The sequence below is a fragment of the Acomys russatus genome, chromosome 12 (assembly GCF_903995435.1).
Source record: "Acomys russatus chromosome 12, mAcoRus1.1, whole genome shotgun sequence".
Taxonomy (NCBI): Eukaryota; Metazoa; Chordata; class Mammalia; order Rodentia; family Muridae; genus Acomys; species Acomys russatus.
Window position 1 is genome coordinate 14,006,585 of NC_067148.1, and position 16,593 is coordinate 14,023,177.

A 16,593-nucleotide genomic window follows, 5' to 3' on the forward strand; every position below is an offset into this window, starting at 1 on the left:
TAAGATAAAAGGGGCTGGAGAGATGGCTCAGTGGTTAAGAGCACTGACTGCTCTTCCAGAGTCCACGAGTTCAATTCCCAGCAACCACATGGTGGCTCACAACCATCTATAATGTGATCTGATGCCCTCTTCAGCACTGTATACATAATAATAAATAAATAAATCTAAAATGAGTAAGATAAAAGCATATTTTATTTTTTGATTTCTTTAGAAGATAATTGCTTTACAACTGAATTGTAACATACTGTGGCTCTATTCTGTATACATAGGATCTAGGACAACTATAATACAAAGGACAGAGAGCACTAGTGGAAATCCATAGTCTTAAGGGTCTTATGTTGTATGTAAAGAGATAAAATTTAACTTGAAGATACATTGTGATAAGATAAATGTGCATGTAGTAAACTGCTCTAGCGCAATTAAGCAGTTTCAAAGAAACACAGTTTCAGTGTCTGTAGATGTTTAACTAGCCAAAGTTATGAAAAGAATAGACAGGGCAGAGAAAAAATAAACAGCAAGGTCATAGATTGATATGACAGCGTATTAGTTGGTCTAAATATTTCAGTTAAAATACAGATTATCAACTGCATGTGGTGGTGCATGCTTTATAACCCTAGCAGCTTGTAAGTGGGCACCTGAGGGTCAGGAGTTAAAGCCCAGCCATTGTTACGTAGCGAGTTTGAAGCCAGCCTGGTCTACAGGAGACCCTGTCAAAGGAAGGAAAGAAATAACTTTAGTGTAACATCACCAGGCAGAGTGAGGACCATTTCTGCTGTAGTATCCTGTATTTGTATTAGACCTGTACTATGACCTGTATTAGAGGGTCAAGTATAGGGCTACACTTTAAAGTCTTTATGTGTATGGATGTTTTGCCACCATATTTGTGTGTGTACCACTTGCAGAGGTCAGAAGAGGCCATTGGAGCCACTGGAACTGGAGTTAAAGGTGTTTCTGTGACACCTAGTGGGTGCTGGGATTGAACTGAGGTCCTCTGGAAGAATAGACAATGCTTTTAACTGCTGAGCGGCATTGCTTCAGTAGGGCTACACTTTTGAGAGGTGGGGGCTGGTGGAGCGTTTTGAATTGTTGGTGGTGTGCTCACAAAGGGGATTGTGAAACCCTGTCCTCGTCTGCTGAGCTCTTCTTAGTCAGCACGTGGGCACCCACTGCCATTTGCTCCTACCAAGATCTCTCCACTCTCATAGACATAGGGCAGTAGATAATCATTCATGAATGGAAACCTCCAGAAATTGTGAACCCAGTAAGACCCTTTAAAAAAAATTGACATATCTAACATTTCTTACAGTAACAAAACTATTTAAGTAACAGCAGCCTGTCCCCCTTATCCTCCCAGATTTCTTTGTATAGCCCTGGCTGTCTTAAAACTCACTCTGTAAAACAGGCTGGTCTCAAACTCAGAGATCTGTCTGCTTCTGTCTCCCGAGTGCTCGGACGAAAGATGTGTGTCACCACTGTTCAGCAGTCTCAATAGAATTTTTTAAAAAAAGAAAGAAAAGAAAAAGCTATAAGAGGGTTAGGCATTCATGGTGCACAGACACACATGCGGGCAAAGCACCCATACATATAAAGTAAATAAAAATTGAAATTTAACGCTGCAAAGAAGTAATTGTTAAAGTGGTTATCACTAGAGGATGTCCTGTTGGAAATTCAGGGTGTGGGCACTATTAGATTTAATTTTTATACTAAAAAAGAAAATTTCCCATTTTCTAAACAAATGCATCTACTTTGTCCTTTCTACTTGTTGATTTTTGTGGAAAATAGAAAGCATAGCTTTGAAGCCATTGCTTACTCAAGTTACACAGCTATTCAGGCCTAACACTGTTTGAAGGGACATCTAGCGGCCATGATTTCAGAGCTGTGCTGGTGTCGTTGAAGTTACAAGGAACCAGTTTTTCTGGAGCTGATAGGTGGGAGCTCTGAATTTCAAAGCCCAAGGCATTGATTGAAAATGTGAGTGCCACACCCTGTTGTGTGTGTTCTTTCTATAGGCTTGTTTTTTAATGAACACGTGAAGCATCTCTGAGCTGTTGTTTGGATTACTTTGAATAGAAAAGTCTCTGAGTTTGTTGCACACACACATATCAAGTCCACCACATTTGGGATAAGTGATTTTTCCCTCATAACCCGGAGCATTAATTTCCCCCATTGGCCTTTTTTATGAGATGCTCTCATATGTCAAGAGTTTCGTCACTGGGATGAAGCAGAATTGTCTATTTACTCTTGTGTTTGAGATGCACAAGACCTTTTCCTGGAGCCACCTTGCAGCAGCACAGGGGAGTGGGCGCTTTTCACCTAGCTTCTGTTTCTTGGCTTTGGGTGACTGTTGAAGGAAGATTTTCTAGAGGAATGACTTCTGAGCTGAGATTGCAAGGTTGAACATGAGTTAGCCTAACTCAGGAAAGGGAACTGAGGGGGATCCTAGCAGAAGAAAAACCCCAGAGGCATGGCACACACTGGGGACTGCCATGGACAAGGCTCTAGAGGGAATTGAGGCTGGAGAGAATCTGCCAGATGGTAAAGGGTCTTGTCAGCTGTCAGAGTCTCTTCCTCTGTGCCTACTTACACGTGCAGTCTTTGTTCAGCAAGGCTGGGAGTTTTGAGATTCCCTACCCCCTCCCATAACCTCTTCGTAATTATTTAGGGCAACAAATCTGTCAGTTTTTAAGGAATGTGGGATTCAAACCAGAAATGTTTTTTAAAAAGACTTTTTTTTTTTTTTATCATTTTAAATTATGTATATGTGTTCAGTGTGGGGGTCTTGGCACAGTAGTGCAGATTCCTGGTGGAGGCCAGAGGCATCGGCTTCCCTGGGGCTGGAGTTACAGGCTGCCAGAGATGTTTTCTGGGACTTAAATTCAGGTCTCTCTAAGATAAGTATGGACTTTGAACTACTGAGCCACCTTTCCAGCCCCTATTACAGTTATTTTTTTCTAATTACACTTATTTATGTGTGTGTGTGTGCATGTCGAGGTCAGAGGACAGATTGTGGGAGTCAGTTTTTGCCTTCTACCATGTGAGTCTTGGTGTCAAACAGAGGTCGTCAGGCTTGGTGGCGAGCGCCTTTATATGATAGCCACCTCTACAGGTTGAGCCATCTCATTGGCCACGAGGAAATGTTTAAGATTTTTACTTGTGATCATATGTAACTCTGCGATGCTATAAAAATAAAGATCCCAGTGATTTGGGGAGGTTTGGGGAGTTGGACGTTCTTGAGTTGATTTGATTGCTGTGCTGCTGGGAACTGAAGCAGTGATTGGTAGTGTTGGTGAGGAAGTGTGCCAGACAACTTTAACTATTCAGCCCTCCACAAATATACACACGTTTGCATAAATGTGATGTTCTTTTTGCTCCTGGATGACACAGTTTTCTTACAACTATCCCCTGTAGTAATTTTTAGAACACACATGAACATGTGTATTTATTGCTTTTCATTTCTCATAATAGGTACATATTTTCTTGAATATATGGACATGACTTACTTCTATTCTGTCAAACATGCTGTGAGAGGAAGTTGAATGTACATGGAGAAATAGTTAGCCCCCCCCCCCCCCCCCAGGTTTCTCTGTGATAGTTAGCTTTTTGGTTTGGGTTTCCTTCCTTCCTTCCTTCCTTCCTTCCTTCCTTCCTTCCTTCCTTCCTTCCTTCCTTTTTTTTGAGACAGGGTCTTTCTGTGTAGCCTTGGCTGTCCTGGACTCCCTTTGTAGACCAGGCTGGCCTCGAATTCAGAGAGATCCCCCTGCCTCTGCCTCCTGTATGCTGGGACTAAAGGCCGATAGTTGGCTTTTATAACAGGCCTTGCTTTAGTGAAATAATTGCCACGGTGAGCTGAGAAGTGGTGGCTCACACCTTTAATCCCAGCACTTGGGAGGTAGAAGCAGGTGGATCTCTGTGAGTTCAAGACCAGCCTGGTCTACAGAGCAAGTTCTAGGACAGCCAGAGCTGTTGTACAGAGAAATCCTGTCTTGACCAATCCCCTGCACCCCAAAAATTAATTGCCACTGTGAAAACAAATTATTATCTGAGACGTGAGTGTTGAAGTAGCTCCTGTGGTGATCACCAACATAGCTGTAACTATTGTGTTGTTGGAGTTGAGTCTTTTGAAGCTAAACTCTTATACTTAGAGCTATGCAAGACTTTTATTAAGACAGTAGTGTGAAACAGACCTGTCAGAAGTATTTTCACAAGTACATGGCCTTAAGAACAAGGTACTGGCCATTCTATAGACCTAGAGTAAGAACACTGTCAGTATGGCCGTACATGGCTCCTTGTTTGTGCCCATTTGTGTGTGTGCACATGCATAGGGAGTTACCCTTAGTTGCCCTCTGCCTTTTGAGACCATGTCTTTACTGAACCTGGAACTCCTTTGGCTAGGTTGGGGCAGCAAGCCATAGGATTCTTCTGTCTCCTTCCTAACTAGCACTAGGATTGCAAACACACGCCATCATACCAGGTTTTTACATGGAGAGGTGAACTTGGGCCCTCATGCTTGAATGGCAAGCGCTTTACTGCTGGCTGTTTCCCTACCCCTTTATTTACTATTTAAAAACATAAATGTGGTGTACACCATTGACCTCAGCAGTGAGAAGCTGACCAAGAGGATAGCGTGAGCCAGTTGAGGCCGGTTGGGCAACACTGTATCTCCAAAAAAAAAAAAATTTTTTTTAAGCCCATGTTAAAGTTGCAGATAAACTAACCAAGCTCATCCTTTTTCTGACACCATCCCCTCCCCCAAAAAAGAAAAAAATGATATTAGATATTTCAGTATTTCTAAAGAAACCAAGACACATAAAGTCAAGCGTTGTAACCCAGGGACTAGGCAAAATCCAGAAATACTATTTGCTCTAGTTAGGGTTACTGTTGTTGTGGTGAACAATGTGACAAAAAGCAAGTTGGGGAGGAAAGATTATTTGGCTTATTCGTTCACATCACCACTAATCATTGAAAAAGTCAGGACTTGACCTAAGCAGGGCAGAAACCTGGAGAGGCAGGAGCTGATGCAGAGGCCATGGAGGGTGCTGCTCACTGGCTTGTTCCTCATGGTTCTTATAGAACCCAAGATCACCAGCCCAGGTTGGCACCACCCACAGTGGGCCTGGGCCCTTCGCATCAGTCACTGAGACATGCTCTACAACCAGAACTTACGGAGGCATCATCTCAATGAGTCTTCCTCCTTTCCAGTGACTTGTGTGAAGCCGACATAAAACCAGCCAGTTCCTTAATTTAATAATGTGGATGCTTACATGAAAAAGAACTTCATGGAATTTCAGAATGTAATAAATATATTACAATTTTACTTGGTGTCGGGGGAAGGGGACCATCAGCCAGAGTGTACAGGTTGTCAGCTTCTGCCAGTCGGTTTTCTCCATCAAGTGGTTTCCAGGAATCACATTCGTCTGTCATGTTTGGTGTGGCAAGTGCTTTTAACCTGCTGGCCTTCTCTGCAGACATTTTAGTAGAAAAGGGTTGGGGGAATAGTCTTTAGGGGTAACGCTTCACTTAATTTTGTTTTAGAGTTATGTATCAGTGGATCAGTTTTACTGTGTTCACCTGTTAAAACTGATCAAGGATGGCATTTCACTATTACCTTCTGTATTGGCTGCTTTTCTCATTGTTGTTAAACAGTGGGTAACGAAGTAAAGGGGAAGAAAAAGCTGGGCATGGTGGCACACGCTTTTAATCCCAGCACTGGAGAGGCAGAAACAGGCGGATCTCTGTGAGCTGGACGCCAGCCTGGTCTACAAAATTAATCCAGGATAGCCAAGGCCACACAGAGAAACCCTTTCTCAAAAAAAGTATAAAGCAAAGCTTCAACATAGCTTGCTATAACCTCAAGGAGAAAGACAGTTCAGTGAGAAACCACAGAGAGCAGGAGCACAGACACCAATGAGCTTAACCCTTCAGTCAGCAGGAGGGTCAGAGCAAGCAGAGGTGCAGAGAGATCCTCCCCTCCTCGAAGTGGATCTCATCAACTGAGAACAACCCTGGAGTTGGACAGCACTGAGCATGAGTTCAGCATAAAAATCAGCCTCCCATTCATCAAGCAGTGTGCTCGAGACCCTCAACTGCATTCCTCCGGGAGGTTAAGACTCAAGAGGTTGAGCTGGAGAGATGGCTCAGTGGTTAAGAGCACTGTCTGCTCTTCCAGAGGTGCTGATTCAATTCCCAGCAACCACATGGTGGCTCACAACCATCTATAATGTGACCTGATGCCCTCTTCTGACCTGCAGGTATACATGTAAGCAGAGCATTGTATACATAATAATAAATAAATCTTTTTAAAAAGTTGATTTTTTTTTTTCTTCCTAACCATTTGAAAATGTACATCCAGATTAGTAGATTGAGGACCAGATTTGGCCCATGGCCTGTAGCCTCCCTAAACCCAGGTATAAAATATGAAAAATCTCAAAACCTAATAGTAAGTTTTATATCTTTTCATCATTTTGTTAGTTTAAAAAATAGTACTTAGGGCCAGGCGGTGGTGGCACACACCTTTAATCCAGCACTGGGAGACAGAAGCAGGTGGATTGCTGTGAGTTCGAGGCCAGCCTGGTCTACAAAGTGAGTCCAGGACAGTCAAGGCTACACAGAGAAACCCTGTCTCAAAAAACCAAAAACAACAAAACAAAACAGCCAGGTGTGATAGTACATGCCTTTAATCCCAAGAGGCTGTTCTATAGAGTGAGTTTCAGGTCAGGAAACCCTGTCTTGAAAACAAACAGTTAAGCAAACAAACAAAAATCATGTGTGTGGTGCTAAAAGGCACTGAGGTTTATTTTGGTTTACCAAGGTTTGGTCTGTTTTGTCACAGAAAACAAAAAATTGTTTTGGTTACCAACTAGAATTCTGGGATTTGCACCCTTGTAGGTTTCTTTATAGTGAACACTTTCTTCTGTATGTATAGTGTATACATTTGTACATGTGAGAGAGAGTGTTTGTGTACACAAATGTGAAGGCCAGAGGTTGACATTGGGTATGTTCAAGAAAAAAATTTGTTGGGTACCAGGGAAATAATCAGTTCTGTAGATAACTGCTGGGCTCACTTCCTAGAGATTTTGATTTGGTAGATTTAGGGTGGGGTACAGGAGCATTCATTGGTGGAAAGAATCCCAAGAAACCTGGATTCGCATCTGCATATTACAGCAAGTAGTTAGATATTCAGCAACAAGTGACTGTCTCTCCTCCCTCTACTTCATGCCTACCATGCCATTCTTTTTCAGATGAGAATACTTACTTAGCGGATGCTAAATAAGTGATGCACCGATGTGAAAAGGGGGTATTAATGATTAAATTAGGGCTGGATTTCTGTAATCCCTTTGATACTCTGAATGCTTTGTGTTTATATATAAAAGTGATACTCTTCCTTTCTTGTCTAATGTCTCCCTTCTGTAGCCATCCCGTTTACATCTGTCTTCAGGTGTGCCCTATGATGTCACTCTTAGCACCTGCCTTCTCCTCCCTGCTCCGGCTGGCTCTCATATAGAACCACTGAGTCCCTTCAGTTTAATATGTAGCATTCTCTTACTTGTGATTCCAAAGAAACCCCAGCTTTGGCTTACACCATGGCCAAGGCCATTTCAGGAAATAAAAAGCCGCTGAATTCTTGGGGCTAACACTTGGGGGGATTTACTAATGGAGTACAGTTTGAAGCTGAACATTGGCCCTTGCTTGCTGTGTATCAGAGTTGGTGCTGAGAGTTGAACACTCCCTAGGTGGAATCCTGTGTTTTGTGTTTTTCTTTATTCCAGAACCCCTCCCACCCCCAGACAGGGTTTCTCTTGTAGTCCTGGCTACCCTGCCCTGGGCTCTCTTTGTAGACCAGGCTGGCCTCGAACTCACAGATCCTCTTGCCTTAACCCACCAGGTGTTGAAATTAAAAGTGTGTGCAATCACTGCAGGCCCATAAATTCTTTTAAGCTTTATTTAATGTCTACGTGTATTTATTGGGCTTTGTTTTTATTTATGTAGTTGGAACCAAAGCCTCATGCATACTAGGTCTGTGCTTCATTTACTACTGAGCGGTATTTCCCACTCCTGAAGCCCTTTGAAAGGTTTATTACTGTTATGTGTGTATATGGTATGGTAGCTATTATAGGCATATATACATCACAGCTTGTGTGTGTGTGTAGAGACCCACAGACAATTTTGTAGAGTTGATTCTTTCCATCTTTATGTAGACTTTAGGAATGGACTCAGGTCAGGCTTTTTCAGAAAGTGCTTTAGCTGCTAAACCATTTCACTGTTGGTAGTTGATTGCCCATACCTTTCCCCAGTTGAAGACTTCTGCACTATACTTTTAAAGGGCTTTTATTCACATTTGCCTTCTTAGAGTCGGACTTAGTGTTTGCATAGCTAGCTGATAAACAAATGCTTGGCTGAAGGCTAAAGGTTCTAAACTAATAGTTAAACACTTTTCTTTTATATGCAGGTGACAAAACACGCCCGCCTTCCTCAAGTCCCTCCAGCATTATCCGGCGCACTTCCTCCCTGGATACTCTTGCAGCTCCATACCTTGCTGGGCACTGGCCCCGAGACAGTCGTGGGCAAGCAGCACCCTGCATGAGGGACAAGGCTACACAGGTAGGTTTCTTATTTGTTGTACTCTGAAGCATTGTGAACATCAGAATTTCCTCAGAAGTGCAGGTTCCCAGGCCTACCTTCTAGATGCTCTGCTGGATTCTGTTTGGCCTGGGAGTGTACATTTGTAAAAATTCTCAAAAGTAACTCCCATAGTGATAGATAATTGTGGGCATACTTTGTTTTATTACTTAGAACCTGGACTAGAATCTCACAATATTTCTGTACCTGGAATTTGGACTTGAAAATGTGTAATACTAGCATTAATCTGTACACCATTTATTTCTGTGTTCCGAACCTTTGTGTATTAGGAGAATTATATTACATTGTTAACGGTCTCAGTCCCCCTCGCCCCCTCTCCGTGTGTGTGAGAGAGAGAGAGAGAGCTGCATAGTTACACTGTAGATGGGTATGGAAATCAGAGCACAATTTTGTGGAGTCAGTTCTCTCTTTCCACCTTTACATGAACTCTAGGGGTCAAAATCAAGTCCTCAGCTTTGCACCATTTTACACTGCGAACTGCGTTTGCTAATAGATTCCATAAATGTAAACATCGCATTGTAGCAGTGGAAATCTGAAAGTGAAGCTGCACATTTATAAAACTCACTGGTTAAAGGGATCCCAGAAAGTCATTCATATGAAGATTTATAAATTAATAGTTAAAGAATTGGAGTCCAGCCGTGTGGTGCTGGTTCACGCCTTTATTCACAGCATTTGAGAGGCAGAGGCAGGAGGGTCTCCAGTTTAAGGCCAGCCTGGTGTATAGAGGCTGTGGACCAAGGAAAGAAATGAAAGAAGTGTTCTCAGAAAGTAATGTCTTTTCTGAATTTGTTAAAAGGCTTCTACAGAACCCTTTAATTTTTAAAAATCTGTAACTGCTATACGGGGCACAAAACAGTGAGGAAAATTAATAGTTTCCACATGGCTTTGCTGTTTAGCAAAGACTATATAGAGAAACCCTGTCTGAAACAAAAGAAACCATAGAAAACTCAAAAATCAACAAAAGAAGTTCAATATTGTACAGGCAGTTAATGACTGCATACTAGTTTGGAGTTAATTAAAGATTTGTATAGTCATTTATCCATTGTTTTTCATATTTACTATACAGCAAATCCTGGTAAGGTGAAGCTGTGTCTGGGTGGCACCTGACAGTAAGTGCTTGGGGAACATTTTCTTTTTTCTTTCTTTTCTTTTCTTTTTTTTGGTTTTTCAAGACAGGGTTTCTCTGTGTAGCCTTGGCTGTCCTGGACTCACTTTGTAGACAGGCTGGCCGTAAACTCACAGCAGTCTGCCTGCCTCTGCCTCCCAAGTGCTGGGATTACAGGCGTGTGCCACAATGCCCAGCCCTGGGGAGCATTTTCAAGCCAACAGATCAGCATACATTCTTGCTAATGGAGAATGAAAGACTTTTCATATTGTTGGGAATCAGCCAAGCAGTGACTCCATTTTGGACTTCAAGTTTACATTATTTAGTTGCTTCATCCCAGCATTTTAAGGGAGAATATCTTTGTCCAGAGGCAAGCATACACGGTTTGTTGGTTTAGTTTTCAGATCCACATTGTCCGCAGATCTGTCCCCTGTATCCTCCTTGTCATTAACCAGACTCAGGAAACCTCAAGAAGCACAAGCTCCTGTATCTGTGGCCCAAGAGGAAGAGAGCCATGTGCCGACAGCTTACCCATCGTGAAGAGAAGCTGCACAGCACTAAGAAGTGGCTGTACCTGCTTCCCACGTATAGTAGTCGAGTTGTGAGGTGTCTGCAACAGCAAACACAGAACTGGCCCAGAAATAAGGTGGAGAGCAATTGAGGATGGCACTTGACGTTCACTTCTGGCCTCTGCATGCACACACAAACATACATGTACCTTCACCACTCACAAGTTCTTTGTTTTTGTTTTTCGAGACAGGGTTTCTCTGGTAATCCTGACTGTCTTGGACTCTTACTTGTAGACCAGGGTGGCCTCAAACTCAGAGAGATCCACCTGCCTCTGCCTCTTGAGTGCTGGGATTACAGGTGTGCGCCACCTTGCCAGACTAAAAAAAATTTTTGTTTTTGTTTTGTTTTTTGAGATAAGGTCTTTTTGTGTTAGCCTTGGCTGTCCTGGACTCACTTTGTAGACTAAGCTGGCCTTGAACTCAAAGCGATCCACCTGCCTCTGCCTCCCGAGTGCTGGGAAAACAGGCGTACGCCACCACGCCCGGCTGCCAGGCTAAAATTTTTTTAAATTATAGTAAAGTATAGAATTTTTTTACTATTTTTGACCATTTAGAAAGATTTTGAGACAATAAAAATTTTTTTCTTGCATTAATAAAAACTGTAGGGCTGGGGTTAAGAGCACTGGTTGCTCTTCCAAAGGTCCTAAATTCAATTTCTAGTACTCAAATGGTGGCTCACTGCTATCTATAATAAGTCTGGTGCCCTCTTCTGGTGTGCTAGTGTACATGCAGGCAGAGCACTGTATACATAATAAATAAATAAATCATTTAAAAAAAAAAAAAAAAAACAAGAAACCAACTGTAATTAGAAACTACATTCTACATAGAGGAGTTATTCCAGGAAGTTTCATTCCCTTGGTTAGGACAGGATAGGCAGCTTTGAGAAGATGAAGTCTGGCCCCAGCCACTTCAGGAAGACAATTCTGTACTTGGAGTGTTTTAAAGAGTAACTAGCAACTGGCCTAAGTTAAAAAGCACCTCGGTGAGCCTGGGAAGATGCTGGAGCAGCGAGGCAGGCCCCGGCTTTTGTAAACAGGCCGTGCTGAAGCGACCGGAGAACCACGGTATGCTGAGGGAAGACTGGTGTCCCAGTGGCCCGTGGTCCCGGAGACGCCTCCATTTCCTTTTATTGTTTTCTGTAGAAGCCTTTTGCTTAAAGTTCAGCAACTTGAAGACATTTTGAGCCTTTTCATAAGGAAATGATTCTCCTGAATATTCATGCGTGTATTCCTAGATACCCATAGAAATGAATGTTCTCATCAGTAGTCAAGTCCCGAAATCTTTGCCACAGAAAGTGCCTGTGTGCCCCCAGTTCTAGTCCATGGAAGAATTCGTGTACTAATTTTGCTTTTTTAAAACATTTATTGCTTCTTTATTAATTTGTACATAACTTCAAAGAGATGCTGTGTAAAGGATTGGATTGGAGCTTTTCTCATGACCAGGCAGTTGGAAAAGAGTTCTCAGGAGACAAAGCTGTGTAACCCATCTCCACAGTAAGCTATTGTGTTTGTTCATTTCCAAGACAGAGTGTCTTTATATAGCCTAGCTAGCCTGGAGTGCTCTCTGTAGACCAGGCTGTCCTAAACTTTCTTTTAGATTTTCATTAAGATACCCTGTGACAGTGGATTGCAAATGCCCAACATGAAACAAATGCATTAAAATTTAAAACATGCTGGTTCCTGTAGTCCATCCCTTTACAAAACAGAAATTAAATTCATAACCAGATGTCAGGTATGTTTTATAACACGATTTAGACCGGGTGTATAACATCAACATACATGATCTACACCCTGTGAATTATGCTGCATAAGAGGAATGCTGTTGTAGTTTTGTTTTTGTTTTTTAATTTTATATTATACAGATTGGTGTTTAATACTGAAGATCATTAATTTTGGTTTTAGTTTAATATGGATACTTTATACTCTGATTTCATGTAGGTTGGTGTTTGTGATGGGTATTTTTGTTTGGGTTGTTTTTGTTGTTGTTGTCTTTGAGACAGGGTCTTATATAGCCTTAACCGGTCTGAGACTCCCTATGTAGACCAGGCTGTTCTCAAACTCACAGAATGCTCCTCTTGTGTTGGGGGGCGGGTGGTGGCAAATAAGGGCGTGTGCCAGTGTGCATGGTGCCACTGGTGTTCGACAGTTGACACTGAAGCCAGGTGTGATGGCGCACACCTTTAATCCCAGCAGTCAGGAGGCAGAGGCAGGCGGATCTGTGAGTTTGAGGCCAGCCTGGTCTACATAGAGTGAGTTCCAGGACAGTCAGGGCTACACACAAAGAAACTGTCTTGAAAAAACAAAAAACCACAAGACAATGACACCGAGCCTTTAGACCCTCGTGTGAGAAAGCATTAAGCAGGGTAGGTTGGCGGTCCGCAGTGGGCAGTGGGATTTAGAGTGCGTAGTGGGCACTGACTGAACTGAATCTTGAGAGTCAGTATTAAAGGAAGCTAGATCTGTGGAGAGGTCTAGTTCAGATCACAGTTCTGGGTTTTGGAAAATCTTTCATTTTTATTTCCATTTGAAAGTAGATCATTTATAGTTATTAAGTAGTAGGCTAAGAATACCAAACTGCCAAACAGTGAGCAGTATTTCTTAAGAACATTTTACTGCTTTGAGTAAGTTCTACATTTATATAGGAGAAAATTGAAGATGTTCAGAAAGGTACATTGCAAAGAGTCCTCTCTCCACAAGGAGGCCACTAGTAGTAATCAGATTGTTTGCTACCAAGAAAATTCTTTAAAAAATCAAAAAGCCGTGGGGTACTTTATCACAGGGTGGTCTCTAACTCCCTCTATAGCTGCAGATGACCTTGAACTTCTAATGTTTATGTCTCTACCTCCTGTAATCTGAGTGGGCCACCAGTTTGATTGATGCTGTGTTGGGAATGCACAAACTCAGGGCTGTGTGCACGCTAGGCAAGCACTCTACCAACTGAGGCACACCCATCCCAGCCCTGTGTATGTTCTTAAGGAAATAGTTGATTTAAAATAGACATTGTCTGCAACTTCCATGTAATACATAGTTTTTACACACACCATATTAAACCTTGAAATAGTTCACTAACTGTACATTTAAAGATTGTTATATACGTACATTATACATTCCTATATGTTCATATATCTCTCTGAATAGGATTCTGTTGGAAATGCTCTAATTTGTGTAGCCAAGCCTAAATTTTTTATTTATTTTTTGTATTATTCAGGTATTTTAGTTGTGAGAACAGAGCTGTAAAGGAATACTGTGGATGCCTCATTTGTATATAAGGATGTACTTTTGTGGGCTGGGGGGATAAGGAGCTTGCTGTGTAGTGGTGGCACACGTTTGAAGGAGGTAGAGGCAGCAGATCCCAGGTCCCTGGTATGTGCTGGTGAGCCAGCTTAGCTTGTTCAGTGTGTCTCAAGCTAGTAAGAAGCTGTCTCCAAAAATAAGTGAATGGTTTCTGAGGAATGTCAGTTGAGGTTGCCCCCTTGCTTCCACACACATGTACCTTTCCATATGAACATACAGGCACATACCCGTGCACAAAGAGGTGCCTTTTGCATATCTGCAAGTTAAATTACCAGTCCGCAATTGAATTGTCAAGTATGTGACTTTCAACTTTGACACCAGCTCCCAAAGCTTTTCTCAAAAGGCTGTCCTGATTTATACTCTGATCAACAATGTAGGAACGTTTATGATACCAAATCTTTCCCAGTCGTAGTTAAGTTTAAATTTGATTTCTCTTACTATTCATGAGGCTGAACATACTTTCTTATGTCAAGAATTTGCTTATATGTCTATTTTCTGAAACTTAAATTCCAATTTTGGTATAGCAATTAAAGATTACTGTTTTTGAGGCTGTCCTCTGCACAGTCTCAGGTTAATATTTCAGGCTTTGTTCCAAATTTGTTTCTAGACCTCTCTGCTTCCGACCCATGAGGCCTTCCTTTACTTTCCCTTCCTTTCCTTTTTTCAGACCTGGAACTCACTCTGCAGACCAGGCTGGTCTTGAACTCACAGAGATCCACCCGCTTCTGCTGGGATCAAAGGCATACTCCATGAATCCTAGCCTAAAAGCACAGGAGTATTAACTACTGCTACTGTGCCTCTCTGTCCTATGCTCTGTGTACTTACACATTTAAAGAGATAAGAATGGCCTTACTAGTAATAGAGATGAAGGAAAGGTTAAATATTGACTGTAATCAACTGGTGCTAAGTGACTTGGGTAGTTCTTGGTGTTTAAAATATGCTGGAGAAGCCGGGCGTGGTGCCCACGCCTTTAATCCCAGCACTTGGGAGGCAGAGGCAGGCGGATCGCTGTGAGTTCGAGGCCAGCCTGGTCTACAGATTGAGTCCAGGACAGCCACGGCTACACAGAGAAATCCTGTCTCGAGAAACACAAAAACAAAAACAAATATGCTGGAGAACTAGCTCAGGAATTAAGAGCACCGTTACTGAAGAGCACCCAGCTTTGTTCCCAGCACCCATGTGGCAGCTCACAGCCATCATAGACACACACGGTGCATATACATATATGCAGGCAAAACACCCACACACATAAAATAACAGAACCGTTACAAATTTAAAATATGTTCTAGTATCTCTAATTTTTTTGTAGCATACATTTTTAGTAGAAAAGGTCTGGTGTGTTGTTAAGTACTTTTTGTTAAAATAACTTCTTTTCCTCCTCTACAATAGACGGAGAGTGCATGGGCTGAAGAGTATGCTGAAAAGAAGAAAGGGTCTCACAAGCGCTCAGCGTCCTGGGGCAGCACAGAACAGCTCAAAGAGGTCAGCAGAATGGTCTGTGGAAGCAGAAACTTGGCTTTTCCAGTTGGCTAGTTTCTTAAAGTTGTGAACTGCAAATGTCACTTTTCTTGGCAGTATATAGTGTTCATGCATGTCTGTGTGAGGGTATGTGTGCCTATTCATGAATGTGTGGAGAGCAGACGTCAATGTCACATGTTGGTTACTTTCACTCTGTTTCTGAGATAAGATCTCTGACTGAATCTCTCACAGCTGTTCAGTTGTGCTGACTGGCCAGTGAACCCCAGGGATCCACCTGCCTTTCTTCCAACTCCTGTCAATTCTACTGAATAAGAGTCAGCACCGTCACCCAAATTCTTCGGTCAAATTAAGCAAGCTTTATTTTCTATCAATTTTTCCACTTTATTTAAAGTGAGCCTTGAGGGGGCTGGAGAGATGGTTCAGTGGCTAGGAGCACTGCCTGCTCTTCCAAAGGACCCGGGTTCAATTCCCAGCACCCACATGGCATCTTACAACTCCAGTTTGAAGGGATCTGACACCTGTATACTAGTGCACGTAAAATAAAAAATAAATAAAAAGTGGCGCTTGAAATGTATCTGAAAATAAAGCATTGAACATAGGAAAAAGTGAGGCTTATATAGCCCAAAAAACCTGCAAGGCTAGTGGGGTTTTCAAGGGCTGTGGGATTTCCAGAGGAACCTTAGTTACGTGGGAACTTAGCTGAACATTTCAAAATGATTTGGCAGAACATCAGGGTACAATCAAGGTGTGAGTCAAACTCCACAAGGGTGGGGAGCATATCAACCTGAATTTTGCTGCAAACAGAAATAAACTTGTTCTGGCCTTATAACAAAATAGTTTCCATGCTTATGAGGAAGTCAAGCTGGTCCACCCTCCCGCACAGAGTGCGCACCACCACACAGCTGCCCACTCAGGGCCTCTCCACCTTCCCCTCTTTACTAGAAAACAGTAACAGAAGGAGCTACTGTGTTGATTTGATAAACTTTTTAGAGCGTGAAGCCAGATGTCAGCACAGAGCATACTATAAGTAGTGAGGGTGTTGAGGCAGGAGGATTGGATTACTCTGAGTTCTGAGCCAGCTGAGCCAGTTCCCCATCACCACCACCACCACCACCTCAAAAACCCCATAAGATAAAAAGATTTGAATAGGGCATTAGGGATTTAGCTGAGTGGTCAAGCACAAGGCCCTGGGTCAGTCCTCGGCTCTGAAAAAAAAAAGGAAAAATATTTTACTAGGAATTGTGCACCTTATTAACCTGATGCTGTAAGGCTTGTTTTAAATAGGAGAGTCTGTGTGTACCTAGAAACATATACACACACATCAGACTCATAAAATTAGTGTGACTGAGAAACTGACTTCTTTTTTTCTGCATATGATAGTATTTTTGAAATTTAGTTTCTTGGTTATGGATAACTTTGTTGTTTCCTGTATTAATAGTTAGCAGCATTGCAATTTATCAATAACAGAAGTAAAAGAGAGAAATTCAGTCAAGGATAATAACAAGTAGCC

The 16,593-nt window shown here is 42.2% G+C and overlaps 1 protein-coding gene across 1 annotated transcript in view; it reads left to right on the top strand.

Moving 5' to 3' along the window:
* Positions 1-16,593, top strand: part of Fam117b (family with sequence similarity 117 member B) — a 71,665-nt gene that overhangs the window by 37,051 nt on the left and 18,021 nt on the right. The window contains exons 2-3 of the mRNA XM_051153875.1: positions 8,447-8,598; positions 14,994-15,086. Of these exons, the coding sequence (XP_051009832.1) occupies positions 8,447-8,598; positions 14,994-15,086 (245 nt within the window). The remainder of the gene's footprint in view (positions 1-8,446; positions 8,599-14,993; positions 15,087-16,593) is intronic.